This window comes from Epinephelus moara, chromosome 18 (genome assembly GCF_006386435.1).
Source record: "Epinephelus moara isolate mb chromosome 18, YSFRI_EMoa_1.0, whole genome shotgun sequence".
Lineage (NCBI taxonomy): Eukaryota > Metazoa > Chordata > Actinopteri > Perciformes > Serranidae > Epinephelus > Epinephelus moara.
Window position 1 is genome coordinate 20,617,180 of NC_065523.1, and position 16,173 is coordinate 20,633,352.

General features: G+C 42.7%; 1 protein-coding gene and 1 long non-coding RNA gene across 7 annotated transcripts in view; one reads left to right on the top strand and one right to left on the bottom strand.

Moving 5' to 3' along the window:
- Nucleotides 1–16,173, top strand: part of dnm2a (dynamin 2a) — a 46,181-nt gene that overhangs the window by 27,771 nt on the left and 2,237 nt on the right. For 2 of the 6 annotated variants that reach the window (XM_050068830.1, XM_050068833.1), the window contains exons 12-21: nt 1,298–1,368; nt 3,864–3,915; nt 4,893–4,904; nt 7,188–7,298; nt 9,087–9,196; nt 9,409–9,520; nt 9,696–9,860; nt 11,307–11,530; nt 11,743–12,006; nt 12,279–14,783. In XM_050068830.1, coding sequence (XP_049924787.1) covers nt 1,298–1,368; nt 3,864–3,915; nt 4,893–4,904; nt 7,188–7,298; nt 9,087–9,196; nt 9,409–9,520; nt 9,696–9,860; nt 11,307–11,530; nt 11,743–12,006; nt 12,279–12,351 — 1,194 coding nt within the window. In that variant the 3' untranslated portion in view covers nt 12,352–14,783. Of the gene's footprint in view, nt 1–1,297; nt 1,369–3,863; nt 3,916–4,892; nt 4,905–5,096; nt 5,130–7,187; nt 7,299–9,086; nt 9,197–9,408; nt 9,521–9,695; nt 9,861–11,306; nt 11,531–11,742; nt 12,007–12,278; nt 14,784–16,173 lie in introns of those variants that run through there. The other 4 variants (XM_050068831.1, XM_050068834.1, XM_050068828.1 and 1 more) reach the window with 3 other exon arrangements.
- On the bottom strand, nt 7,335–9,076 carry LOC126405253 (uncharacterized). The gene is made up of 2 exons (XR_007571562.1): nt 8,117–9,076; nt 7,335–7,611 (listed from the first exon to the last, which is right to left on the bottom strand). It is a non-coding gene; the product is annotated as an uncharacterized LOC126405253 (long non-coding RNA).

Here is a 16,173-nt window from a genome sequence, read left to right on the forward strand (position 1 = left end):
AATAAAACCCTTCATTTAAAAACTGCATTTTGTGTTTACTTGTGGTATCTTTGACTAATGTTTAAATTTGTTTGATGATCTGAAACATTTAAGTGTGGAAAACATGCAAAAAAGTAAGAAATCAGGAAGGGGGCAAACACTTTTTCACACCACTGTAGAATAAAAAACTCATAAGGCTGGACATGCTAGCTTGTTAGCAGAGCAAAAGCAAAATACGAAATGTCTTCCTTCTAGTGTGTTTATGTTGGTAGTCCCTTTAGCCCAGTTGCAGTTGGGTGAATAGGACACAAATTAGGCAGCAGTTGCATACTGTATTATTGGCTGTAAAATAGATTATTTGATAGACTTTGTTGAATTATCCTGCATCAGCTTTAGTTTGAATGCATCGTTCTAGGTTTTCTATCAACTTTAAAACCCCATGAAGATTTGCAAACTTAATCAAAGCCTTAAATGCAAAAGACTTGCTGCTCTTTAAAAAAAAGAGTTTTTCCTAGAAGTTATAATGAAGGCTTAATTCTGCAGGTCATTTTCCAGAAATAGTTTGATCAAATGAGTCAGAATTAAAGCAAGTCATTTTGGTTAGATTCATATCTGCTTAAATTAAAGAAAAAATGATTAGGCAGCCATGTGTGCAACAAACATATTTTCCGACTTCTTGCTTAGCTTACATGTAATTGTCGATAAATTACAGCAAAGCGCTATTCTTTATCATGATGGAAAATCTGTTATTGTGTCATTTATTCTCTTTGCTCCAGGTTTGAGTTGACAGTGTTTGTCAGTGTTTCCTCCATTAGCACCACTTTCCTTAAATCAACACAGCAAAAATCCTGTGATAGATTATATGACTGCGCAGCAGTTTGCCCAAACTGAAATCAAAGATTGCTCAAGATTTCAAGCCATCGCAAGAAAAGGAATTAATGAGACGCCACTGTTGTCTGTCAGTGGCTGTTAAGTGTTGTTTCCAGAGTGGAGAAACATGCGAACCACATTAACTGCATAAAAAACAAGAGTAATGAGAGCTTGAGGTGTGGCAGGTTGAATTGCGGTGAAACTTTTGAGTAAATTATATACTCCACCTCATCTGCAATTTGCATTATTGATAATATCAGTCTGACAGACTATATTGGTGTCACCATGTAGAAACCTAGCTCTAGATGTTATCTCACTCTCAGGGTTGTTTTTGTACAAGTGTGAAGTATCAGAAGTGAGACGTGGCACATTCTCCTTTGTGTCTCCTGCAAGTGGTGTTTAATTGAGACGTCTCCATCCTAATCACGATTTTCTGCTTCTAATCAAGGTTCTGCTGCTGATTGACATTGAGCTGTCCTACATCAACACCAATCATGAGGACTTCATAGGCTTTGCTAAGTATGTACCCCTCCCTCCTCCCTCCTCCTTCCTCCACCTTTTTTTTTTAGCCCAACTTACAGCGTCATGAGCCCAGTCCCAGCACAGTCATCATGATCCCGATTAACTACATGCTGCCCGTTGTCTGAGGTGCTCTTGTGACTCACAAAGGAAAAGACCCGTAATCCTTGACCTGTCAGCCGCCAGTACATGTGCAACCCAGCTGCCATTACAGGAACTTCACAGAATCATCACCATACCACTGCTACTGAATCAAAGTGATGCTTATAATTAGCCACATGTTTGTAAGCTGCGGTGCATCAGTGTGTGATGTAGCATGCTAATTAGTGATCCAGCCACATCAGAGCATGTGTCTCCCTGCGGGGGGAGACACATGCAACGTTTCGCAACGTTCAAGGCCACATTAGTCGCCTACCTCTCCCCCCTGCATGCAACAACACCACTTCCCCTCTAAACAAAGTCAATCAAGCTTGTTTGATTGCTTGACAGATAAACTTCCTGTCTGCTGCAGGCTGTTTGACTGTCACTATAAAGAATGCTTATTGTACCAGTGGACAGAGCAGTGGTGATGTTTTACTGCATCTGCTTGTAGCTGCCGTTGTGCACTGGAAAGTCATTTGCACACTGCAAAGCACTCACTTTTTTGTGGTATATCTAAGCAGTTTACAGTTCATGGTTGAAATCACGTAGTCCCTAGTGGAACCGTCTCAGTAGCATGTAGTTGAGTTGAGCTCCCCTCCTCTGTGTGGGTTGTGCCGTTGACCGAGTAACAAAGCAAGTCCCCGTGTGTGTGCGTGTGCGAGGGTTTATACCTAGCCTCTGCATGGCGAAGTGGATTGCTGTAATGTGTCAGTAGGTCAGCCAGGGCTGTTTAACGGTTCTCATGACATCACTTTCAGTCTTGACTACAGAAGGCTGGATGATGGTAGCACCCCAGGGTACGGCAACAACAGGTGGGCTTACAGAAAGGATGTAGGGTTGTGTGTACAGTGTGCGTGTGTGTGTGTGTGTGAGAGAGAGACACAGTTAGACCCTCCATTTCCTCCACAAGCCACTTTCACCTTCATGTATCAGGGTTCTCATGCTCATGGAAGCCCTGGAAAAGTCACATAATTTCACAGTGTTATTTTCCAGGATTGGGACAGTCATGGAATTAGGGAGTATTCTTCCATGGATAATATTCCACGTAATGTGACATCACGGCAATTTTATTTTCTGTAGGTTAGCTATTGATATAATGTAGTTCTAGTATGTGCAGATGTGTGACAGCAGTTTTGTTGACCATCATGTACGTGTGTTCATTTTTCTCCTTACGTCCCGTCTCTTACTCCATGTATGCCAGCTAGGAGAAATTATCAGGGTTCCCAGTGTCATGAAATTCCTGGAAATGTTGTAAAATTAGTAAAACTGTTTTTCAGGCTTCGAATAGTTTGTAATTAACCAAGTGTTTTGTCAAAGTTTTAAAGGGATAGTGTACCCAAAAAAGAAAATTCAGCCATTATCTGCTCACCCATATGCTGAGGGAGGCTCAGGTTAAGGTTCAGAGTCCTCACGCAGGGGAGAGGGGGTAGCAACACAACTCCACCTAATGCAGGCTGGCGGCGCCCCAGGTGCGGTGTACAGAGAAGCAGTTAAAGCTACAGGCTACAATGAGGCTAAAAACAGAGTTCAAATGACGTTTTTCCAAACAACTTTTTATATCGGAGCTTCAGGACACGTGGATCACTACGGATGAGCAGTATGGAGATATTTTGTGGTTTCAATTATGTGTTTTTGGACGTTTGAATCTGGCGTGCCGTCATTGACAGCTGCAGGATCTTAGATTTGCTAGCCCTCAAAAAGGGCGCGGCCTTGGCGTTATATGAAATACCAGTATGTGCTGCTGTAATCTGTTGGTAGGTGCAGGTAGTGGGCAGCTGAAATGTCTAATAAGCGAGTAGTGTTAGCAAGTGCTAGCAGTTTGCTTATTTGCAAATACCTGGGAAGTGCCCATTTGAAACTAGTTAAATACAGTCATGGAAATTAGATAAATATTATGGAAAATTCATTGGTAAAAATGTGCGGGAACCCTGAATTATTTGAATAGAGGTTAAATCTGATAGTGTGATTTAACATGTCAGATCATAAACCCCAAAGTTTCCATACCTGTGCTGTGCCCCATTACTACTTATAAATATTCCCACGTTTTAGGGATGGAGCAATGCTTGTTTTATACATTGTGAATAGTCATGGAATTTCATTATGCATCCTTTAAAAAGTCATGGAAAGGTTTTCAAATTTTGTCCCTGCAAATGTGTGGGAACCCTGATGTATGTGTGTAGTGGTAAATTTGTCACAATAGCATCAGATACTTGGATATTATTGTAAATAACTAGAATATTGTTGGAGTAGAAGTGGCACATGAATATTTAATGTGATTATTTTCAACAAGTTGTGTTTGGTGCGGTGTCATCAGTATTTATTGTCTTCTCCTGTCCGTCTTTGTGTAATGACAGTGCCCAGCAGAGGAACACAGCTGCGAACAAGAAGAGGGCCATACCCAACCAGGTACGTTTCATCACTCAGCTCTGGCCTTTTCACCAATCCCAGATTTAATCACCCTTGACTGATGCCTCCCATTACCAGCCTATTAGTCAACCATGTGAATATATCTCACTCCAGCAATGATTTAGCCCAAAGCCATTAATCCACCCTGACCTATCTAACTGTTAACGATACCTCCCCTGTACATGATTATAACTACTGACTGTACCCAGTCCCGTTGTTTTCTAATCCTAATTTTGATCTCGCTTTGTCGCAATGTTTTAAAGCTGGAACCTGCTTTTTTTGTTTTCATTAGCGTGATATTTAGCTTCAATTGTTGAAGCTCACTGTGTGTTTGTAAGATGCTGAAACATGATTATAACAGCCCTGCTAATCAGCATTAGAGAGCGCAGTTTCAGTGAGGGGAGAGTTGCCTTAATGAACTCAAAAGAAGACTCCGCTTCCCTGCTTCTCTGAAACGAGCATTTGTTTCCATGGCTATTATTAGTTGCTGTTTGCATGTGACCCAGGCATGTCGTTCTACAGCACAGCAAACAATTAATCACAGAATTCTGATGGATGTTTTGTTGCCTTCCCCCATTAACTCACACAAGCATCTCTTGTATTGAATTCAGAATGTGCATGGACCTCGCACCTCTCAACTGAGCAACAAATATGACATAACCAAATTGTGGTATACTTGAAAGTAATTCTAATTGCATGTAACTCTCTTGCTCTTTCTCTCTCTCTCTCTCTCTGTCTCTCTTCATCTGTCTTACTCTTCTTGTCTCATGAATTATTGCTCTCTGTTTCCTCCCTTTTCAACCTTCTCTTGGATTTTCATTCTCTACTTCCTCTCACTCCTTGACTCCTCTTCTCTCCCTTCCTCCTTTCTCTCATCTGTCTCTCATCTTTGCTTGCTTGCTTGCATTCTCATTTCTTTTGGCTTTGATTTTACACTGCCCCCCCTTTGCTTTAATTCCCCCTCCCCCTTCCTGCAGGGTGAGATTCTGGTAAGTACCCCAAAGATTTAAACCGCACCCTGCCAGGGGGGCAGCAGGGGTAGGCCATGCAGAAGGACTGAAGCCATCACACACAGGTCAGCCAATATGGTTAGGGTGGAAAAAGACAGAACAGGATAAGCCGTGTCCTGCAAACACAGGAGTGGATACCTCACCATAATGAGTTGTTCTACCCCTCTGCAGCTTGGCGGACTGGGAGAGGGCCTCGAGGAGAAGGTAGAGTCTCCAGACCGATCAAATTGATCTCAGTTACAATTCTAGCCTTAGCACGCAGTTACCAGTAATTTGGAACTGACTTAACGCTTAACTCACGGCAGGTTTGCTCTTTGACAGAAAGACAGTAATTGTCTTTAATTGCACATTGCTACTAACATTTTACTTTTTGTCCACTGAATAATTTAAACGAGATATGAGTTGTTTAACACCCACAAAAGAGGCTGCGTTCTCTATTAAGGACCAGAAAGAGTGGGAGATCTTCCACCAGTGACCGTGGATGGCATCAGTTCCCATGTCTGTGGGTTTATACCTCTGCTGCTGCCTCGAGCACAGTGACTCAAAAGTTTGCCTTGTGAGAATCATCCTAAACGTCACTGGGGACAAAACTGGGAGGGAGTGGGGAGCGATCAAATCAGGAACACAGTAATGTTTTTGATCAGTTTCTCTGGATTCATCTTGAGTGATTCTTTTATAAATTAAGAGCATGTTAACACACTTTCTGAAAGTACATTCATATCCAAAACTCCACCAAGTCTCTAAGTGTTGTTTCTGAATTTAGAGCTGATCAGAGTTGTCTGTTTTTTTTGTGTGGTGACTGATCTCTTTGGGATGTATTCCAGTGATGTAATCAAAATTCCTTGTTAGGATCTCTTTATTCTCATTACTTACTAACAAATTCAATTTGGCATGTTTCATCCTAATCAGTTTATTTGTTTCCATTTGAATCCATGGAGTTAATCTCACATTCAAGCATACATCTTTAATTAACCCTTTGCAACACTTATTTTACATTTACAAAAATGTACGGAACATTTCTTGACAGTTGTCCGCCACAAGCATATGGTTTAGAAACAAAAGCATCTCGTCTGTGACACCCTCACATCTCACCGTGTCCTCTTTCTTAATTTCAACTTCCAACTAACTTTTATATAGGGGATTTAAAACTCCATGTTTCTGAGAAGTTTATTTCCTTGCCAAGGCAAACTATAAGTGTAGCTTCTATGTGATTGCCTCCTTGCTCATGTTTATGTTGGCGCTCTTGAACTGATGAACCCTTTTTCCCCCCTCATAACTCACCCCAGTCCCCTGCTGGATGGAGAGGGAGTGCAGAAGAGAGGTCTAAAGCATACTTTGAAATGGACCTGTTCTCTTGGCTTTACTTAGCACAAGAGCACAATTTCTTTACAGATAATTTCCCCCATTGTGCTTAAAATGCATAGGGGTCTAAAAAAATGGAGAGACATAGCAGCTAAGAGGTCTCCACCTAAATGCACAGCTTATTTCCCTCAGAGTGATTCACTCAGCTCGGCCTCTCTGTCTGATGCATTTCCTCCCTCTCCATCTCTCCACTTTAGATATTTTACTTTGCTGTTTAGGTTACTGTCCCTCTATGAACTCTGGTAGATCAGCTAGCTAGCCATCGCAGTTCTCTTCGCCCCCTTTACCCTCTTGTCTTTTACACTCACTTGACCCTTTCTTTTACTTAAACAGTTGAATATCCGAAGCAAGTTAACCCAACTAACTCTGCTTTGATTTATAACCAAGTGTACATTTTACTGACCCACTGATACTAATATACCACCGTCGAGCTTTGACTTATGTGTCGGGGGCTGTCACAGTCTGGACACCACCTGGTCCTGTGTGCTGGTTTATGGTTTATTTGCTTTTTCGAGTGAAAAAGGACAAGGACTACATCCCATTTCAGTATTTTCAACTAAACCATTTGATGCTTTTGTATACATTTAGCCACATCACACACAGTACTGTCCTTTGGTCACTCCATGCTGTTTACGTAAGAAGTTTCACATTCAATCAATACTTGACACAAACATGTTGACAATAAAGATAAAAAGGTAAAGGACAACCAGATTTACAGACCTGACAGGTAAGCAGGTAAGGTTTTATTAGTGTCAATCACATCCCAGTCACACTTATGGGGGCCCTCATGTCACCAGTGCAAATGCCTTATTGACAAAGTTTTTCCCCTCCGTCCTCCTGGTACCCCTCTCTCCCTACCACCCTTCTCTCTGTCTCCCACATCTTGTCCTTGCTGTGCAGGTGATCAGGAAAGGCTGGCTAACCATCAACATCAGCATCATGAAGGGAGGCTCTAAGGAGTACTGGTTTGTCCTGACTGCGGAGTCCCTGTCCTGGTACAAAGATGAGGAGGTGAGAGGAGTTTTTGTTCCCATGCTGTGTGTTACGGGACACTGGGGATACGGCTGGCTGGCGGAGATAAGATGACACAGCACTACAGGAATGCATTAAGATTAAAATAATGATGGGATAAACTATCCCAAGTTGTGTCATCACCCGCGGTGGCTGGAGGTGTGTGTGTCCCAGCCCAGCCTAACCAATGTGCAGACTACTGTTCAGCTGTAGCCTGATGAACAGGTAGTCTGAACACTGGGCAGGCGGGGGGGTGAGGAGGACTCTGATTGGAGGAAGGACCCCGAGGTCATTGCGGCTGCACGTTGCTACCCTAGGACAGTAGGACAGAGGGCACAGAGAGCAAACATTACCACAGTGAAACAACTGCTACACAAGAAAAGAGCCACGTACAACAAAATAGCCGATACATTAGGACCCACACTGCTGAAACGCCACAATACTTTTTATCTTACTAAATTTGTATTAATTCAGATAGAGCTTAACATGAAAAATCTAACCTTTATGCTTTCAACGTATTGAAGCAAATAAATCCAGACACAGTTAGATTACATTCCCTCTTGACTAAATAACTACAGTATGTGCACACTCAGCAAACTCTGTTCTACAGTTTATTTATATTAGAGACCATTTCAAATGTTGCATTCAAGGTCTGGGAGAGTATCTCCCAGTGTAAGGGACATGTCAGTGCACTGATGAAAGTTTATCTAAAATCAAATGATCTAATTTAACTGTATGTTTGATTTTAGACTGTATTTAAAAGACAAATTTAACTACGTGGCTGTAAGTGCAGATAGCATTGTATTTGCTTTACTTACCACTTCTTTTTCCCAAGGCCTCAGTCATATCCATTCTTCCAGCGAAATATAAAAAAGTCCCCTAAAAGATACCACTACAAACCACTGCTAAAGACGAACCCCAGTCCAGTAGCCTCAGTGTGTCCAAACACCAACTGGAAATGGTGCATTTTCGTGTCGGTTGCCTTTCGCGAAAAAGCAAAGAGAAAGAAAGAGAATGAGAGAGGGAGGATGGTGGAAGCAAACTGACGTGGCAGGCGGGCTGAAATGTTCCAGCCGGGATCTGACTTTGGAATTTGCAGGAAATCGTACTGGGTTACGGGGGCCGGAGGGGAGGGGAGGGTGGGGGGTGTGATTGTGTGTGTACAAACGTGCATGTGTGTGTAGGCGCTTGTCCACATGAGTCCTCCTGTATCGTTTAGTGTTTGGCCAGTTGGTCATATCTGTGTGAGCGCATGTTTTTGCACACACCCAAATCCCAAGATAGGCTTTTGTTCAATTCGTTCAGGTTCGTGTGTGTTTGTTTGTCTTTGCACGTGCAGTTAAGTATTTGGCCGTGTGTGTTTGTGCGCGTGTGCGTGTGTGTGTGTGTATGTGGTGGGGGTGGGGGATTGTGTGGAACTGCGAGTGATGTAACTGTTGGGCCTGCGCCGCTCTCTGTGTTAGTGCAGACGTAAATGCTTCCAGATGTCTCTGCTCAACAGTGAAAGCTGGCACCCCATCCCCCCCAGAACTCCCTCATGCTCCTCCTTTTCTTCCTCTCCTCCTCCTCCTCTTCTCCCCCATCATGCATTTCTCCATCTCACCAGCCTGGTGGTGGTCCTCACAGAGGAAATGCATTCCATGATGTCTGCTCATCGGTGGAGATCTGTTTTAATCTTGTTACCAAAATAAATACAATCACTTCCTGAACTTATCACTTATTTTTGTTGTATATTTCAGGTCTTAGTTCTGCTCTAAATACACATTTCTTTTGTTTACCTCATGCTAGGAGAAAGAAAAGAAGTATATGCTGCCGCTGGATAACCTGAAGATCAGAGATGTGGAGAAAGGCTTTATGTCCACAAAGCACATCTTCGCAATCTTCAACACTGAACAGAGGTCAGGTTTATGTTGTCAAGTGAAAGACGTGTGAATGCACGTGTGCCTTACCTTTTGTGTGTCTGTCTGCATACATGACCTTGGAGCTTAGTACAGCACACTGAATTTCATACATGTGTGAATATGAATGATAATAAAAGTATTTGTATTGTGTACTGGTGAAGCCTACACACTCACAAAGACAAGTGTTTGTCTTTTGTTTATCTGTACAGGAACGTGTACAAGGATCTTCGCCAGATAGAGCTGGCCTGTGATTCTCAGGAAGATGTGGACAGCTGGAAAGCGTCCTTCCTCAGGGCAGGAGTTTATCCGGAGAAGGACCAGGTATGTGGTTGGTTGGGTGGGGCTTTGTGTTTCCGTACATCACTCACCAACATTGGCAAGTCTGTGTTTGTCTTTTTGGACAGTTGTCATAATTTTTACTTCCACAGAGAGCAGCTTTGAAGATTTATTTATTATATATTTATACTTCATCTTTGTGTGCGTGTTATGTTGTCAGACGGAGAATGAAGAGGCTGCCCCCGCAGACACATTCTCTATGGACCCTCAGTTGGAGCGACAGGTGGAAACCATCCGCAACCTGGTGGATTCGTACATCGGCATCATCAACAAATCCACCAGAGACCTCGTGCCCAAGACCATCATGCATCTCATGATCAACAGTGTGAGTCCAACAGTCTTCAGCGGAAGACACAATGCATTAATAGAGACTCTCTGCAGATCCAGGAACAGACTTAGGCTTGGTACAACTCGCAAAACAAGGGGGTACGGGCGAAGTGATAGAGGCAGGAGGGTAATTGGGATTGAGCCTAAGCCACTGTTTTGGGTGTTAAGGTGTAGGGGTAGAATGTCGGAGCACGGGTTGCTAACATTAGCCTATAGAGCACCACTAGTGTCCTGCTAATGAAGCAGTGTTCTTTTTTTTATTAGATGCCTTGTTTGAAACTTAAGTTGTAAACAAATTGCAAGCATCCATGCTTTTCTATCTCCATCAGATAGATGACAAGTGTCATTGTGATCATACCATTGTGGCCATAGTCACGTCTGTTTATGTGAATGCCATCAACAACTACTGATGATGTAATATATGGGAAGATTTCAACAACAAAAAGGACAAAGGGGCACTTGAAAACGAGGGGTAGGTGTACTTAGAAGAAATGGGATTTGGCTGTAGAATGATAACCTTGACACTGTGCACTCTATTTCACTTATGGGTAATTCACAGTAAAGACAGCATTTAGCCATGACCCCCACATTGTGCAGTGCACAGCCCAGTGCACTTAGTGGGTTAGTTGTGTAAGTGTATCCTCCCACACTTAAGGCTGTGTGCTATGCAAAATACTGGATCCCTACTTAAAAAACATGCTATGAAGATCCTGTTTTTCAGAGCTCTGCATATCCTAGTACATGTGTGTATATGTATATGTATGTGTATATGGAGTTAGAAGACTTTAGCTATGTATGCTAACAGCTAATGTTGCTATTATCCAGCAAATGTAGCATCCTAGATTTCTCTATGCATTATAAAAGTAATCAAGGCACCTGGTAATCCAGTGTTCTGAGCTAAGACGCTGTTTAATTAAGGGTAAATGTCATTACACTATGGAGCTGTGCAGAGAAGCGTTAGGTTTTCTTGTTCATTTTAGTAGCAACAGTGGTCATGTATTTCATGTTCACACAAGGTCATAAACTTGAAGACACTAATTAACAGGATTTATGGTGCCTGCTCACAGCGACTTGTCCACTGTCCATTTATGTCCATTTAATTTTATTATTGTGGTGAGCTCACTTGATGGCTTCCAGCATCCAGCAGCTGCACACAAAACCAATCCTTACACCATTGTGCACTGAGCAGCTCCTTTCCCAAGGCTTCCTAATATTTTGTTTAAGGATCAAATGTCTCTATCGATAAATTGTTTTTGCCGTTGTGGTTAAACAAACCCCTCTTTTCTTAGCTGCAGACTTTCACTTCTGTCAAACACATTTTTTAAAATTTATGAGCCCTCTGATCATTTTGTTTTTGGCTACTGCTGCAATATATCTAAGAATTCTGTGTGTGTGTTGATGTAAGTTTCCACCCTGTGTTTTAATAATCTTAACTTCCATTCAGGCAAAGGATTTCATCCACTCAGAGCTGCTGGCCTACCTCTACTCGTCTGGGGACCAGAACAGCCTCATGGAGGAATCGGCTGACCAGGCTCAGCGCAGAGACGAAATGTTGCGCATGTATCACGCACTCAAGGAGGCACTGCACATTATTGGCGACATCAGCACCAGCACCATCTCCACCCCAGTACCCCCACCCGTAAATGACACCTGGATCCAAGAAGCAAGGTGAGATAAGGGTTAACTAGCAGTTAGTTGAGCTTTAGTATAGCAGCTGGAAAATACAGCATCTAATGACACACACAGTTTTAAGTGTATCAAACAACTCAACATTTTTTTCTTAGAAAGGACTCAAATAAAATTTCCTCACCTCCATCCCTACAGGATCTTTTAGGTGATTATTGCAATGTCAGTTTCATTCAATCATTTCCTCCTCTCAGCCCAACCCCTCAGCGCAGGCCGCCTCCTGCAGCAGCCCCGGCCCCCAGCCGTCCACCTGCTGTTCGGGGCCCAACACCAGGACCACCCATGAACCCTTCCCCTGCTTTTGGAGCCCCGCTCAATCCCTCACCCGCCTTCGGGGCACCACCAATCCCGTCTCGCCCAGGCCCACCCATCAACGCTTTCAACAGCCACCAGGATCCCTTCAGCGCACCTCCACAGATCCCCTCCCGGCCAGCCCGCGTCCCACCCGGTGTTCCCAGGTATGACCTCTTCCTGTTGCATATATTATGTAATCTTTGCTGTCAATAACATCTCACCATCCTTTTTCATCGTCTATCAAGAGTCACAGGCATGGTTTGTCATTTCTCACTCTCACCAGTTATCCCATCTCTATATTTATATTATTTCCCAGCATTCATTCTCCTCTCACTCTTCTCTACTCTGTTCTCTCTGTCAGGTTGTTTTGGTTTCTCCGCTGTCACTTTGTGAGCACGTCTCACCCCTTGTTGTCTATCTTCTCTCCCCGTTGCAGCCGAAGACCCCCTGGCGCTCCTACTCACCGGCCCACCATTATCCGCCCTGCTGAGCCCTCCCTGCTAGACTAGACCCGTGGCCAAGCCCACCTTAAGTGTGTGTGTTTGTGTGTGGGTGTGTGTATCTGCACACTAAAAGGCCAGGTGCGGGGGCTCGAGGGGAGGGGCTGACTGATAGCCGTGCATAATGTGCATTGTCCAGCCGTATTAATATGTCTTGTCAAGCAATGTAATAAGCTGCTAATACCATCTTTATCAGTGCACATGAACAACACAAGGCCCGTAACCACTTGAATATTACATTTGACTGCTGTGGAAATTGTGTAATACAAAATGAAAACCCAGCTGATCTGTGTGATGCATTTAGCTTCTATCAGTAGGAGATGATGTATCATTTTTTTTTATTATAATAACTGGTGTATTTCCTCTGACAAGGTTCCCAGCATAACTTATTAACTATTACAGGCTGGCTTTCCTCTCCCCTCCCGCCACCTTTTTAGATTGGCCGAGACGCTCAAGTCTAGATCTCTGTGTAATATACACACTTAACCTGTTGTTAATGTTTTACTGGGTTTTCATTTCCTAACTGATTTCATACTGAACAATAGCTTATTATCAGTGTTGTTATTTTGGTGGTGCCGATTACTTTTTTTTTTCTCCCCCTTGTGTTATTTTATTTGAACGACTTTGTCCTTTTTAATGATCGTCATAAATGTAGCTTTAAAAAGTGAAATCCTAATCTCAGATAAAAGCAAAGCCTGAAAAGACACAAGGCGGAGTTGCATAAGACTTCAGAGAGTAGCTTCAGCCCCCACTGTGTGAAGCATCCTTCCAAAATGAAAAGATGTCAGATACATTGACCATTATGATCCAAGCACTTCTAGCCATGTAGCCTTACAGCACGCCACTCATAACTGGGATGTTGTAGTCCGTTAGCACAACACTATGCACAAAAAAAAACCCGGGAGAGGGAGGGAAACAGGCTGAAGGCTGTCTGCACTTTGTCGGATGCTTTTCTCTCCAGTAAGTTTTTACAGCCTTGAATTATAATCCCCTTCAGTCTCAGATGAACCCCAATGACACCTTCAGCCTTCAGGTAGACTTTGTTCATTCCTGGATTAACTGATTCATACAGAGCAGAGCACACAGCACAGTTTCCTCTCAGAGAGGATAAAACGCGGGGTGTACAGACGAGGACGTGATTCAGAGTATAAAGATGGTATTAAGCATTTAGGAGTTGGCACATCTCTTTCTGGCCTTAGTTGTCAAGGACATTTATTATCGCTATAAGTTCTGCTTCAATGCATTTAATATATTGTATATAGCTGGCCTATACTGGGGAGTTAGCACTTGTATTTCATTTAATCACAGGGTGGACAACAAAAACACGCTATTAATTCTAATTGAAGCCCAACACGTTAAAATGCGACTGTAGTGGTCATGTTAAAGGAAGCACTAACACTGTCACTTCATACGTTGGCCTTGGTTGTGGGGAAAAAGAGATCGGTCATCTCCTGATGCATTATTTATAACCTGGGCATTTGTCATTTCTTTTTGATGTTTTTGGTTGCAATTGTATCAGCTCTGTACAACTCCCCAGTTTCTCCTGGACTTTTGCTACAGGGATTAGCTGTCTAGATGTGTGGAAAAGGCACCCGGGGCTGGACACCATCTACACAGCTGTGGTTATTTGATAATAATGATACCTTTTGATTGCTCTGTGAGGGTATTTGACCATTTTCTTTTTGTTAAAACATCTTAGGAGTTTGGGGGAAACTGGTCAAGCGGGAAGTGACGTTGGGCTACTAGGATGTTTTCTGTTTTAGGTTTGATCAGTAGTTGTGGTGAGCAGGTGGTGGGATTTGTGGTGTATGAAGGCACACTCTGTCTAGACTTTTCTCTGTTCTCGCCACAGAGGATAGAAACTTAATTAGCTAACCTGACAAGACAAAGAAACGGTAGAGAATTCAAAACCGTCTCAAACCACAGACTCTTCAGACAGAGTATGCCTTCTTCCCTTGTATTCCTCTCCAGGTCTGGCTCTCAGTGACAGTGCCAGCAGGATTGAAATAAGTTTATGAAACCACTCAGATGCTTTTGATTGAAGACCCTTCACGTTAAATCTTTCACAAACCCCGGTACACAAAAGTTAGCTCATGTGATAAAACTTTTTATTGGCCAAAGTTTGCTGAAATCCCGTTGTGCCTGTCACTTCAGCCTGCCCTTGGGAAGCCCAGACTGTAATGCCCTGTAATACATTAGGCTGTGGCGATACTGCCTTCCTTCCTAATAGATGTCCCCTGCCTCCTTCCTCTTTCCTTCCCCTGTCTGGATCTGGTGGAAGGGGTTGGAAACCAACCTGCAAAAATCTCTTTTCTTTTTGTTTTGCAAACCCTTGTCAAGTGCCTCTGTAGCAATTAATTGATTTGAATAAACATCATGAACTGATTTAGGATGGAGAGTAAATAAAGAGGTGTTGTGTACAATAAAGGGACTGGCTCTGGTGGTTGGTGTCTCCTTGTGTCTTGTGTGGTCCACTTTCTCCTTTCTCTCTCTCTTTCTCAGACAACGTTGCGTTCCTCCTGGTTTTTCTCTCTCCACTTGCCTACATCTAAAGCAGTACAGCCTGACATAAAACCGCAAATGTTCCTATGGCAACCATTTACTGCCAGGCTGCCTGCTTTAGAGAGGCTCAAACAACGGTCACCGTTCTTTACTCTCAGCACGTGTATTTCCACCAGATGTGAGGTAATGAACAAAAAAATCACTATCTAATCACTGTTAGCTTTCTGTGGCTGTTGCGTATGAATCAACATTTACACTGCCTGTAAAATAAATTCACCTCTCCTGTAGGTTTTAAGGTGTTGTCCTACAGCACAATGAGAGTGGAATTAACGTGACTTTTTTGATTAACAGGAAAAGATTCTTTAATGTCAAAGTTAAAGCAGATCTACTTAATTCACTGTTTTAAGACAGTGAATCAACTTCCAGTGTGTTGGGAATGTTTTATAGGTACAATATATAGAGCTCTGTACTAAATATGCTCATATCTCTCCCAGTACAAAACAAACCAAAAAAAAGGGACAGTAATTCATATTTTTCCTCTAACCTGTAGCGCTGTTAATCAATCTGGATTGTCTTGGTGTGAATTGCAGTGTTTGAGGTATCAGCTGTAGAGATGTCTGACCTCTCGAATATAATGTAACTAGGTGGCACTCAGCTTGTGATGCTCAAAGCGCCAAAAAATACAGTTGGAAAAAGTCAACCGCAATGTGTCTTTCCAGAAATCATGACCCAGTTACTCAAGATAATCCACAGACCTTGTTGTGAGCAGTTTCATGTAGGAACTATTTTCTTTAAGACCCCCGTCAACTGAATCACCACACAGAGGGTAGAGTATTTCTTAACGTTTGCTAGCTGTAACGTTAGCTAGCGGTAACCAGCCCAGCGGTGCTAGGTGTGCTAGCAGATAGATGTACGTTTCCTTCCGTGCTGTGACACTGTTTATACATATATACACACATACATATATAAATATAAAAAAATATATATATATATAGCTGAGTGGCATACATCTATGGGGGATATCTATGCATGAATGGCATCCTCTGGCTGAGCTGTAACGTTAGCTAGTTCAGTGGTGCTAGGTGAGCTAGCAGTAGACTTCTTTCTTTTTCCCTGTGATACTGTTTGCAGATGTAGTTGGGTAACTTAGTAATATATATATGTATATAAATATATATATATATATATATATATACATATATGTGTGTGTTTGTGTGTTTATAGCTGAGTGGCAGACACCTGTATGGCAGATATCTAAGCATTAATGGCGTTCTCTGAGGCTGAGCTGTAATGTTACTGACGTTAGCTAGCTCAGTGGTGCTAGGTGAG